This window comes from Pygoscelis adeliae, unplaced genomic scaffold (genome assembly GCF_000699105.1).
Source record: "Pygoscelis adeliae isolate BGI_AS28 unplaced genomic scaffold, ASM69910v1 Scaffold10, whole genome shotgun sequence".
In the NCBI taxonomy this organism is placed as follows: domain Eukaryota; kingdom Metazoa; phylum Chordata; class Aves; order Sphenisciformes; family Spheniscidae; genus Pygoscelis; species Pygoscelis adeliae.
In genome coordinates, this window is record NW_008824053.1 from 7,003,609 (window position 1) to 7,016,193 (window position 12,585).

Genomic DNA, 12,585 nt, shown 5'->3' on the forward strand with positions numbered 1-12,585 from the left:
CGGGGAGAAGGGCTCGGTGCTCGTTTGTTCCCTACGGGGTATTTTCAGCCCATCGACCGCGTTTAAAAGCTCACTTTCGTTTCGCTGGCCGGTGCCAGCTTTGTATAAAGTGTAAGTCGGCAAAACCAGAGCCCTAAAACCGATAGGGTTTTGGATGGAGCTGCCAGCACGCGGTGAAATTAAATACGTTATTTATTCGTGTTTGGAAAGTTTCTGTCTTTTTTCCGGATCTTGTGTAACCTTCAAATTTGTTGTGAGCTGGTCTAAATTTAGGTCTTGAATCAATCCTCAGTGGTAGCATCCTCACATCTGTAGTTCTTCTTCTTCTTGGGAATAAAAATTCCTCGTTAAAATAAGAGGTTCTTGAATTTAGACCGCTACTTTATGTGAATCCCTGCATGTTTTCTTATCATATGACTTTGTCATTCTTTGGCTTTTGTTTGCTGCTTGTTTTCTTGTTTTTTGTTTTTTTTAAAGGTGCACTGGAAAGCTTACAAATCAATTTTTAGTCTTGCTGTTGTTCCATTTAAATACAGAATTATTATATTTTATAGTTCTACTAGGAAACTTAGTGAAAGAAAATGTGTTTAAATAGCTGCTATTACAACCAGAAGAACTATGGTTTGTTTTGATCCATATATGGAGAGGCTGGAAAAAGCTGTTCCCCTCTTTGTTACAGACTGAAAAGCGGTGCACAGTATCATGTCGAAATATTTTATATGCCAGTGTAATAGGCAGAACATCAATTCTGACCTCAGTTGAGCTGAAACATTGAGGCTCTAGTTCTGAGAATACATGTGTTGTTACCATAATGTTTTAACTTTAAATAGTGATTTATTTAATTTTTTGTCAATAGAGTGGAAGGTGAAGGGACCATCTGACCTTTTTTTTTTTAAATTGAACACCATATTGAAGCCTTTTGGGAAGGAACCATTGTCTTGTTCTGTGTGTGTGTGGAGGTTTAATATATATTTTTAGAATATATTAAATATATTACAGTGCTAATAAAGAGTAGGCAGCGTTCTGAGTGAACCTTTGCTCTAGGACAAAAAGCGTGTGCCTGACCTGTATATCTCTGAAAGCTTTGTATTTACTTAAATCTGGCTCTGTAACAGCTAATGACATTTAAAACTTGCTGTGGTACATTGAACCAGCGGCTGTGCAGATACTTGCATGTGAAACAGTTCGTTACTAAAATAAACACAGGCATAAGGGCTTTAAGGATCAGGGCCAAGTTCGAATAAAGGGGAAGCGGTACTTGCAAATACTGCTATCAATTGCAGAGGCTGCAGTCGGAAGATTTACATGCAAGTGTATCATTTGGATGAGATTCGGCGAACGTTTACAATCAATGACCTCTGGCAGCACGCTGGCTAATTCGGAGGCGGAGAAGGGGTAGTTTTGAGTACGTGTGCTAGGCGGCGTGTCTCTGCAAGCAGCAGGGTTATTGGAGTACGCTGGAGCTACTTGATTATTAATGTTTCTGCGGTAAGCTTTTGCAGATGGTTTGTTATTGAGATACCCGGATGGATGTTGAAAACAAAGTTGAGTTTGCTCTGTGCGTTTGCTGCCGCTGGGACCGAAGGGCAGCCTGAGGCTGACGCCAGATGTGTCGCTGGGTGTATATTTAGGCACACTGTACTTTTAGGAGCCTGCTGTTTTAGGAATTGTAGGCTGTCTTAACCAGTGCGGAAGGGCCTGCATTTCTACAGCGAAGCAGGAAGTAGCAGATATTTTTGTTTGTGGAAATACAGCTCTCGGATGCTCCATCTATTTCTGTCGCCGGAGCAGGGACCGCTCCTTGGGCTGTCCACGCAGAAGCGGGGGGCTCTGAGGTAGCCGTCACCGGCGGGAGGATGCCCGCCCAAGAAGTCCCCGATCCGAACTGACTTCTTGGAAATGTAGGCATAGCCCTATGCCCACGGCAGATTAGTTCCCCGTCCTTTTGGTTAGTTCTTACTTGAAATAGTAGTGAAATTGTGTAAAGGGGAAACCTTTACAATGGCACGCTTACATTTCCAGGCTAAGGGTGGGGGAAGGAACATGGTTGCTGCCAAATCACTGAAACTTTGCCAGAGATCTGCATCCTCAGCCCTGCTTTTACGTTTCCCTCCGATTCTGTTAATTGACCGACTTAGGCCCCGGTGTAGCAAAGCACTTCAATGGAGGTGTACGCAGGCTTCAAAATGAACACGGTTAATTTTGTTAATTCTTTGAACCAAGTTAATTCTTCAAATCACAAACAGTGTTCATAGTGCAGTTCAGCTAAACAAGTAAACCTCACTTTTTAAAAAAATAACCAAATGATGAATCTTTCTTCAAGTGAAACGGTGGTGTTTCAGGTCTTATTAAGGATCTCTTCTGTTGTTGATGTACAAACCTAAAAAGAGGGTCGAAGGGAAGGTGTTCAAGTGACAGTCTTTTTCCTGTCTCCCTGTCTGCAGCGAACTTAGCTGGATTTACAGAGCTGCTCCTTAAGTCCTCCAGAGAGGACTCCAGAGAGTCCACAAGAGGTGTCCGCATTTTAACATCCATTATTGGTGTGTAAATAACTTTTTGCTGAGAATAACATTCAAGCAGTATCAAATTGCTGCTCCCATCTGGAATTTCCGATTGCAGAGGGCTTCGCGTGAAAACAAGTTGTCTGTTTTATGAGAACTCAGTTATCCCCACTCAGTCTTAGTGGCTGAGCAAACCCTGTCGGGGTTGCCCTCCTCCGCAGAGGAGCGTGAGGGTTATCTGACCTCCATTCCCTGTTTTTAATTTGGATGTGTTTGCAGCTTTCCTTCCAGCCCTAGCGAAGGGGCTTGTGCTTGCTCGGGGGCGAGGTGCTCGCTCCCTGCGTGGTCCCACCTCCCCGGGCGGGATGCGCTGCTGCGGTGCCCTGCAGCCTGCCAGGGGGCATGGCACTGCTGCCGAGTGGGCTGCTTGGACGTGCTCTGACAAGGGGCTCGAGTGCAAGTGGCTTTTTCAATGCATAATTGAACGTTTGGCCGTTGCTTTAAAGAAATTGTGTCAAGTTTTGGGAGCAGTCAGTGGAATTTGATTAGGTGTAGCGTGAAATTTTTGGTGTGTAATGAGATATTCAAAAACTTTTCTATGTTTCTTCTTCCTTCCTTTCATGATGGTGTGTTTTGTTTTATTCCCCACAAATCAGGGGATGCTTCTGTCTTAATTATAGGATGAAGCTGCTAAGGACAGTCCTTTCTGGAGTTTTTTTGTGCGCGGCATATCCTCACCTTTATTTTGTATCTAAATCTAGAAATGAATCTACGTGGGCTTTTTGTAGGCATTCAAGCTATACATTATAGTAAAACCAGGGTCTGTTTCTTCATTGGCATAAGTAAACTGTGGAAATACTGCACAGCAACTTTCCAAACCAATTGCACCTGAGCTTAGCTGAACAAAAAGCAGCCATTTCTGTCTAAGGATGCGTGACCTTTCAGCAGGGCTATCTCACTGCCATTTATCTAAATCACATGGTGTTAAAAAAACAGCCAAACAAGCCTGACTTTTTATTAATTATGTGCACATTCTGCTTTGACAGGCTGAAATCTAATTTTATGATCATATCAACTTATCTTTTGTCCTTTCGGATGAGGTCTAATGCAAATGTCATACGACAGCATATGTGTTAATCTGTCAAAAGCAAAACGATATTCTAAACATTTGTTTTTCCCTCTCTTTTTGCCTTTCTTTCTGGGAACAGATTTAATAGAAAATGTTTACATAGCTTCGAGAAGCAGGAAGGAGCCCAAATCCCCCCAGGCCAGCGAGGTCCCCGAGCACAGGCCGCAGGTGAACAGCATTACTGTTTCTAAGAAACGCAGCTGGCTGCAGCAGAGCACGCACCGACCTCCTCCTCCTCCTCCGGAAGAAGAAAACACCTGTAAGGAAACGCACGGGGCTGTTATCCCGGTACCCAAATCTCCCATCCCGCTGCCTGAACCTGCAGTGCTGCGGGCTCCTTCCACGTCACCGGTGGGGCGGGAGCGCCCCGTGCGAAGCTGCGCTCCTCTTGGTGCCCTGCCAAGCACCGCAAGCCCTGCCGCGCCAAGGAGCGCCGCTTTGGACTTCGGTGAGGATAATGATGCAGATGATGAAGGAGAAATATGGTACAACCCGATCCCTGAAGATGATGAGCCTGACATGCTGAGGGTCCGCCCTTTTGCTGTGAATAGCCCTGTTGCTGTGGGCTCCCCGGTGGTTCGGTACAACCCCACCCCTGGGGGTGACTTGGGGACAGCCACAGGTCCCCACGAGGGTCCCCCATGCTCCATGGAGAGCGCGGGGGACAGTTGGATGGCTCAGCCCAGCGAAGCGAGTCAGGCCGATGCCGTGCATCCCGGGGAGCACATGCAGCAGCACCGGCAGAGGTTTGCCTGCAAGACTCCCAGCGTCTCAACAGTAGAGGACAATCCTGCCTTTAAGTGCCCTTCAACAGGTAAGAGGGTTCAGGAACATAGAATCATAGAATCACAGAATCGGTTAGGTTGGAAGAGACCTTTAAGATGGAGTCCAGCCATTAACCTAACACTGCCAAGTCCACCACTAAACCATGTCCCTAAGCACCATGTGTACAGGTCTTAAATACCTCCAGGGACTCCACCACTTCCCTGGGCAGCCTGTTCCAATGTTTAACCACTCTTTCAGTAAAGAAATTTTTCCTCATGTCCAATCTAAACCTCCCCTGGCACAACTTGAGGCCATTTCCTCTCCTCCCATCGCCAGTTACTTGGGAGAAGAGACCGACACCCACCTCGCTACAACCTCCTTTCAGGTGGTTGTAGAGAGCGATGAGGTCTCCCCTCAGCCTCCTTTTCTCCAGGCTAAACAACCCCAGTTCCCTCAGCCGCTCCTCATAAGACATTACAAAAATGTTGTGTCCTCTATTTTCTTTTAGAGGAATAATAAATCCTTCTTATGTCTCTCTTTTCTCTTTCTCCTCCTTTTATCTTTATCAAGCAAATTTCTGGTGGAAATGCACATCAAGTTAATAAAAAAATGACTCAAATTGTGAGACTGATACCTACGAAATGTAGAGCTGCGCAGCGGTTTCTCAGTCAGTTTGTTCATGGCGTGTCCAGGTGTGGTTGTCCTCTGTGCTCTTTGGCCCCCACCTCGCTGAAGACAAAGGTTTTGCAAAGAGAGCTTGCTAAAGCCTGGTAACGTGAGGACACACTGGGTTTCCTTTGTTAGCTAGTGTCTAACCCTGGCCTTGGATTCCAGCCTTGAAGCTACTTAATGTCTGCAGGGGTTTCTTTAACTTGCTGTCTGGGACTTTTTAATAAAGACATTTTGGAAGACCATATAAACGCTATTCATCACGTTGCTTTCTGTAATTGCTGTCTTGTTGACTGTCTCGGGCTAATCTAATAGACTGGAGAGGAGTGGTTTTCACTTTCAGAAGCCAGCCTCTTTGTTCCTTGTTATCTTTGGCTGAGTGTTTGATAGTCTCATTTCCATAATTCCATTAGTGTGTGAATTCAGCATCTTATTAAAGATTTTTCCCAGTCTATTAAAAAAACCCAAACAAAAACAAAACCACACCAAACAAAAGTAAACAGAAAAAAAACCCCAACCCTTTCCAAAAAGGTGTTATTTTTAATTACGGATGTGTCTTATATTATCTTGACCTTAACTCTAGTATCCTGTTGAGAGTTAGAAACTTAGTGTAAAGTTCAGGAGACAAGGAATTCCAGGTTCCCCTCTTTAGAGAAAGTTCACGCTCTCTTTGCACTGACATTTAAGAGCCGGTATTTCTGCCCGGCTCAGCAGAGAGGACCCGAAACACCGGCATGGGAGCCCTGGTGTGCATTGCCCTCTGGAGGAGCTCCCAGTCCGGCTTGCCCCCGTCCAGCCTTGCCATCCCCGCAGGCTTCTGCCCCCGCGTCCCTGCGCGCCGGGAGCTGCTGTGCCCGGGTTCCCAGTGCGGAGATTGCTTCTGGGAACGGGGCTTGTTTTCAAAGGCACCAAAGCAACTGCTGTAAACAGCGGAAGAAAAAAACCACTCGGTCTTCTCTTCTGGGAGCTCGCGTTTTGTTCTTTTTGTGGAAATGCTGTAGATACAAGCGTATTTTTAGTTGCAAAGTGTGTTAAAGTTATCAGGCGTTCATTTAGAAATAGCTCACTTTATAGCTGCATTAAATACTTATACAAGTTATATTTGCTTGCAAGATAGATGAAATGCCATGTTCTTAGGTAGATTTTTGTCATCGTTGGAGCTCTAGGCGCTTTGGAGAGGTCAGTAAGCACGGTTATTTAGGAAAGCCGTGTGTGTGTCCTGCAAACCGTTTGACCCCTGTTTAGGCGGTTAATCTCTCCATATATAGGTGACTATTTCTTTTTAAAAAAAAAAAAATCCCTTTATGTGAGAAGAAAAAAGTCAAAATTGTTTTCATACTGAAGAAACTTTTATTTCTGAAAGCAAAATTGCCCATTTAAAGTGTCTCATGAAACCAGGAGAAAAGTGTGATGAATTTCCCCTGATTGGTTTGTTATGCATTGAGTTAATTGAGGTACTTTAAATGCAGCTCTCCTTTTGCATGTATTGAATAGTGATCACATTGAATAGATTAATTGATGATGAAGTGGATCCCTGCTGCTCAGTAATTGGCTTTAGTATGGAGAAGTGGCTTAGTTCTTCTTTTTAATCTGGTTAAGGTGTCTACAGTTATTTTCAGTCAAATTTAAAATGACAGCTCATCCATACAAAATTACTGCATGAAGGGCAACGTGGCCAATTTAACTTTATTTGTGATAGGATCTTGTTTGAATTGTACAACTGCTATGAAATAGATGTCTATATTCTTAGAGAGCTGGGTACATTAAGCAGTAACTCCTGACAAATAAGCAATTACTGCTTTGGGGAAAAGTCTGCTTACCTTTCTTACTGGTATGATTTTATATATGTCAATATTGGTTAGCATTAGAGTCTAAAGTATTACATTTTGAGAAGCATAGACAGAAAAAAGTGGAGCACTATAAAAGCCAACAAAATACATAGTTCATTTTGTCATTTGTTGTTTTTCTTCCTTGGATAATGGAATCAATTTTACCTTTAAAACTTTAAACACTGCTGCCTTATTTGGATTTCCAACTTTGTAGAGAGAAAACAGTCGTGGATTTTTTCCCTTTTTTTTTTTTTTGAGAGAGAGAGAGTCTTTATTAGAAGATTAAGAAAAAATAAATGATAGAATTCAGTTACTGGGAGTCTTTCCAAACACAGCAGCAAATAGATATTTCCTGTAAATGTTATTGATAAAATGGATCATAGTTGTAGAGATGCTAATTTGCCCCATAGTCTTAATTTACACCCTTAGTTCCTGGTGTTAATCTGGTTACTTTCGACAGTAAATGCCATTTATGTTAATAGGATTTGTCAGGTAATTCCTTAGTGAATAATTCTAGCCAGAATCAGAAACTGATTAAAAATAAGGTGCCCCTATAGCAGAGCTTGGGAAAATAATTCATGTATTTTGTTCGTAACAACTGCACGAAAGGTAAGAATAAGAAGGTAACTTGGTTCCGAGTTAGTAATGTAGGAACATAGCGCCAGCTCGTGCTCTTAGGTCTGTGGGAAAAGAATTTAAGTGGAAAGGACCCTGGAGACTGTTTTTAATTTGATGTCTCCTTGCACAGGCGAAATGGTTATGATTGGAAAATAGGAATACTTTTTGTTATAAATGCAATATGAAGAATTCTATATAGAGTTTTTTGCGTCTATAAAATGTTAAATTTTTTTTACAACTGTTTAGGATTGAACTCTTAACTGTATGTGTTTATAGATGTGTGTATCACCTGCAAAATGTTGAAGAAAAACACCCCTTTATAATGTCGGCTCCTGCGACGGATTTACATCGTGGAGCTCGGAGTAGTGCCCTCTGAAGAATTTGTAATATTTTTGCTTTTGGGGAGGATTACTGTTGGGATTAGTGTCTACCTAATCAGTGGAATCATCTCACATGCGTCTGTATCTCAGAGACATCCTGGTAGGACTTGTGCATTGTAGGTTGCCAGGATCTGGGCTGTGCTTTTGCTGCTGAAAATATACGTGTATTAGCTGTCTGGATGGAAAATCCTGGTGGGAATCACCGTAAACAGATTTCTTTTCAACATTGCAGGAAGTGAAGATTGATACCATATTCCCACTTAACCCCAATACATGCCAACTGGAGCTTGGCTTAAATCACATTAAAACTACAGTGCTTTTTCTCCACAGACCGTGACCGCTATCCTGGTTTCCAAATACATCTTTGGGGCCAATGCAGGCAAATATTTTGCATGCTTAGATGTTACAAATAAGCTTCCAGCAATATACATAGGGTATACTGGGCAGCAAATCCTATCTACCAATTTCTTTCCACGCGTTGCCAATACTGTTTGCTTACTTTTTATTTTTTTTTCCAGATGGAAGGTGCTGTGTGATTTAACTGTTTTCCACGTGCAAGGAGCTTTGGTTTGGTTTTCATGGTTTGCATGAAAAGCATTCATGCAAAATATTTGCTTAATGTTTGAGATACCGAAATGGTTCGGTATGTGGTAGAAAGGTCCCTCTGCTCCGTCTTTCTCCTGCAGAGCTGAAGCCAGTTTGTTGGTGGGCTTTTGGGGAGTTTGTGCGCATGCTTTTGAAGGTCGAGGGCTTATTCATGCGTGTGTCTGATCCATGGGGTGACAATGCCACAAGGACCTGCTGGTGAAAGAGGCAAAAGGACGTAGCAGCGGTGGAGTGGAAGCAGTTAATTTAAAATAGCTGTTGCCTTTTTCAGTTTCTGATTTGTACCGAGTAACTGTTTATATCCTCTGACTGGGGAAATAGGGGCAAAGCTGCTTTTCATGCCACGAAGGGCACAGTGAGGGGAGGACGTCTTCGTGAGAGCAGCCCAAACAGACAGCGCTTGGCGTCAGCCGCGGTGCTGCCGCCTGCGTCTTGGTGTGGCGCCAGTGTCTGAACAGAGCCGACCGCGGTTTACGTGCATTTAGAGTCATTAATGTTTAAAATATCTGCAACAAACTCATGCTCGCTTGTAGATACTGAACTCTTTAAGCTGGGCAGAGATCTAAAGTGCTGTTCCACGTGCTTGTTCCTCTCTCTAATGAGGAGCTGCTTGTCGAGGATGCTCTGAGGATCGCCGCCATGATGGAGAGCAGGCAGTCGTCAGCCCCTTCACCTCTCGGCGTGCGTGCAGCCTCGGGAGGTTACTCTGTAATCACTTCCCTTTTTAATGAATGGACTATTTAAAGCAATTTGTTTTATATCTTTTGCTCCCAAACCCTGGGTTGATGGGTTTGTCACAACTTAATTAATGTCACAGCTTAAGTAATGGAACTCTGTACCATTACAGAGTTCTTAGAGGTTTTTTGTTTGTTTTTTTTTTTACCTTGTTAATAATTTCTCCATTGCTTGACTCTGAAGCATTATGTGGAATGGAACTCAGAGGCTGCATTGGTCAAAATAGTAATTTTTATAGGGGTAAAAAAAAAATGTTACTTAGAAATAATTCCATTCTATCCCAATTTCTAAAAATTCCTTTTATTTTTTTTAAGGATTTTTTTCCCAGTTGCTGTTGTGGATAGAGGTCACACTTTCCTTATTTTAATTGAAGTTGCTTGAATTTGATACAGCATGAATTCTTCTCTTAATGGCATTTGCAGTTCTACTCTGAAGTTTTCTATCAGAACGGGTCTGGAACTATCTGAGGATGAAAAAGCGTAACGGGCCTGCGTCTGAGTAAGTTCACAGCCTCTGACATCATTAGGGCTGTCCTGTTTCTGTCAGTTGAGGATCCGGATCAGTATTTCTTGTGGCATCTAGCACAGAAAAACAATCGCCCTTTTTCACTCTCCCATCGTTTGCTACAAGAACAATTTTGAGATATTTTGGCTTGTTTTGACTTGCTGCTTTTTTATTTTAATACATTTTTGCAATAAGTCATTGGTTTGATTTAAAAATAGTAAAAGAAAAGGAATGAAAAATGTAGGCAGAAGGGAGACTTTGGTTTTGAAAGTTATAACCCCTCAGTGTAAGCTGTATTTTTTTTCTCAGAATGAAATGGCTTAGAGCTTCAACACTAATGTCATTATTCTAGAGAGATGCTTTCAGTGTTAGCTGTACTGTACTTAAGTATGTCAGGAGAATGGTAGGAAAAATTAAATTACCTATCAGCTTTAATTTGGTCGGAACTCAGCATTTCCATTAGCTATGAGAGTGGCCATTTGATATTTCAATAGCTTGCTGTAATAAGGAACTGATAGTTTTCTGCCTTACTCGTTCACCTCGAGTCGTCGTCCCAAAAATAATTTACAGGTTTTCTGATGAACTTTAAAATAACTCAGAAACCCTACCTGGGTTACGTTATGTATGGAATAGGGTAATCAAATATGCCTGTAAAACAGCATGCGCTGCTGGCAGTCGGTATGACAGTGATGTATGTGCCCAAGCACATGTAAACAGTGTTAAGCAGGGTCAGACAAGCATTTTTACTATGCTAAATCATTGCCTATGTCTGGCAGGGGCTGTGTTGTAAGTGCTTAAGATAGTTTGAGTCCTCTCTTGCCTTGGGGCAGTGCTGTGTAGGGGTACGGTCTGTCAGCGCTTCCCTGCTCGACCGAGGGGACGGTGGCAATTGCCCCATGGACAGCTGGCCGGGTGGGGTGGGAGAGGGGGGCTCTGGGTTTGTGAAGCACTGTATTCCCGTGGGCTGTTCATGTCTCTCCAGTTGTGTCTCTTTGGTCATGAAAAGGCTTTATCCTGTCACGCAGCCGTATCGCTGAGCAAAGTAAAAGGTGGCTTTACTAGTCAAGCTGAACAAATAGCTGATGGAAGCGGTCACGATGTCAAGTCACTTTGACTTGGATTGTGTTGTCCTTCAAAGCTTTTTTTTTTTCTGTCTTACTCATACTGCTAAAGTTGCCGGAAAGCATAAGCATATCATAGAACAGCCCAGGTTGGAAAGGACCTTGAAAGATCATCTGGTCCACCCTTTGGTGGGAAAGGGAGCCTAGATGAGATTACCTAGCACCCTGTGCAATTCCATCTTGAAAACCTCTAGTGATGGGGACTCTACCATGTCCCTGGGGAGGTTCTCACTGTAAAAAATAAATAAATTGTATATATACAGATATATGTAGTCAGCTGCATCACATCAAACTGACCATCCTCTTGCCACCTTGGTAGTCATTTATGCAACAGATGCCTCTTATGTTTCATCTCCTCCTACCATCCTTCCGTAAGGATATTTTTAAAGCTTAACTGGTAAGATGGGATGTGTGGTAGCAGAGTGAGTGGGGACAGGGACAGTCAGGAGCCTGTTTGCAGCACAGCCGTGTAACTTGGTAAAAGGCTTGAGGCGCAGTTCAGTTCCTCTAGCACCCTTGTGAGCAAGCTGTATCAGATGGGTAGGCTGGGACGTGAAGTGTTACTGGACTGCACTACAACTCCTTTTGCAGCTTGTTCAGAGCTGTCATGTACGCTCTTTAAAATTGCGTGCATACCTCAGCACATTGCTGGCTTTAGTGGAACAACATGTGGCTCAATGCTGATGGGAATACCATCCTGCATAATACTCCACTGTTAAGTTTCTTCCAGCCACATATTTCATTTTAACTGTTTGGTGCTGAACGCAGCAGAAGTTGGGCGCATAAAAGTCAGAGTGTTAGATTGACTCTTCAGTTTTAATGAGCTGGGGGGAAGTTTAATTTGCTGGCCTGCTTTTCCAAGCCTGTGCCAGAGACTTTTGACAGAAAGGGAAGATTAATGTTAGCGGGCTGAAGTATGAGAGCGCTCCAGGCCAGCCCACCAGTGGGACTGTGCTGTGATTTGCAGTACAAGGGAAGGCTTTGTCCGCTTTTATCAAACACCACATTTCTAACTAGCTGCTTGCCAGAAAAGCACAGCAGGCGTGCTAGAAATAGCCCTTCCCCTGCGAGGGAACTACTTCCATGAGATGCAGGGCTAAATGAATTTTCCTCTGTCGCTCTGGAAAACAGATTCTATGCGTTATTCTTCATAACTGAAACTTTCTTTTATAAAGATATGCTTTTAAGCAACTATCGGCAAAAGTTATTAAGCCAAACTTCCGTTGGGACTAGAACTAGGCTTTGTAGGATTTTTTTGGGGGGAAGAACCAAAACCACAAAAAATCACTTTGGTCAAAGACCAGATCACCTGATTTAACTGTTTAAGCTAAGTGAAGTACAAAAAGTAAGTTACAGTTAAATGGTGCAAATTAATTTGGATGAACAGGGGACTTGTAAAAATCACTAGCTGTATGGTGATTTGGACTTGAAGTGATCAGTTTAGAATTAAAGCGGTAGGCCTTTGAGAAATCTGTAAGAGAAACCTCTATAAAGTATGATTTGCTGAGTATTTCGTGAAAACAATGCTTCTTTCGTTCCTTTTTATATGCTGTAAATAGACTCTCCCTTTCCCTGGCTAGCAGGGGGGGATGACAGATGGATATAGGTGTTTGAGACTCTGTGAGCTGCTTTGGCTAATTGCACCACAGGTGCAATCCACTGTGTCCCAATGTGTCCCCCTGTGTGTGTCCCCCATGTCCCCCCTGTACATGCCCATGTCCCTTGTCC

General features: G+C 43.1%; 1 protein-coding gene across 1 annotated transcript in view; it reads left to right on the forward strand.

Annotated features, from left to right (window-relative positions):
* SYDE2 (synapse defective 1, Rho GTPase, homolog 2 (C. elegans)) overlaps positions 1 to 12,585 on the forward strand; it is a 32,951-nt gene that overhangs the window by 2,001 nt on the left and 18,365 nt on the right. Inside the window, 1 exon segment of the mRNA XM_009333891.1 lies at positions 3,710 to 4,444. Coding sequence (XP_009332166.1) covers positions 3,710 to 4,444 — 735 coding nt within the window.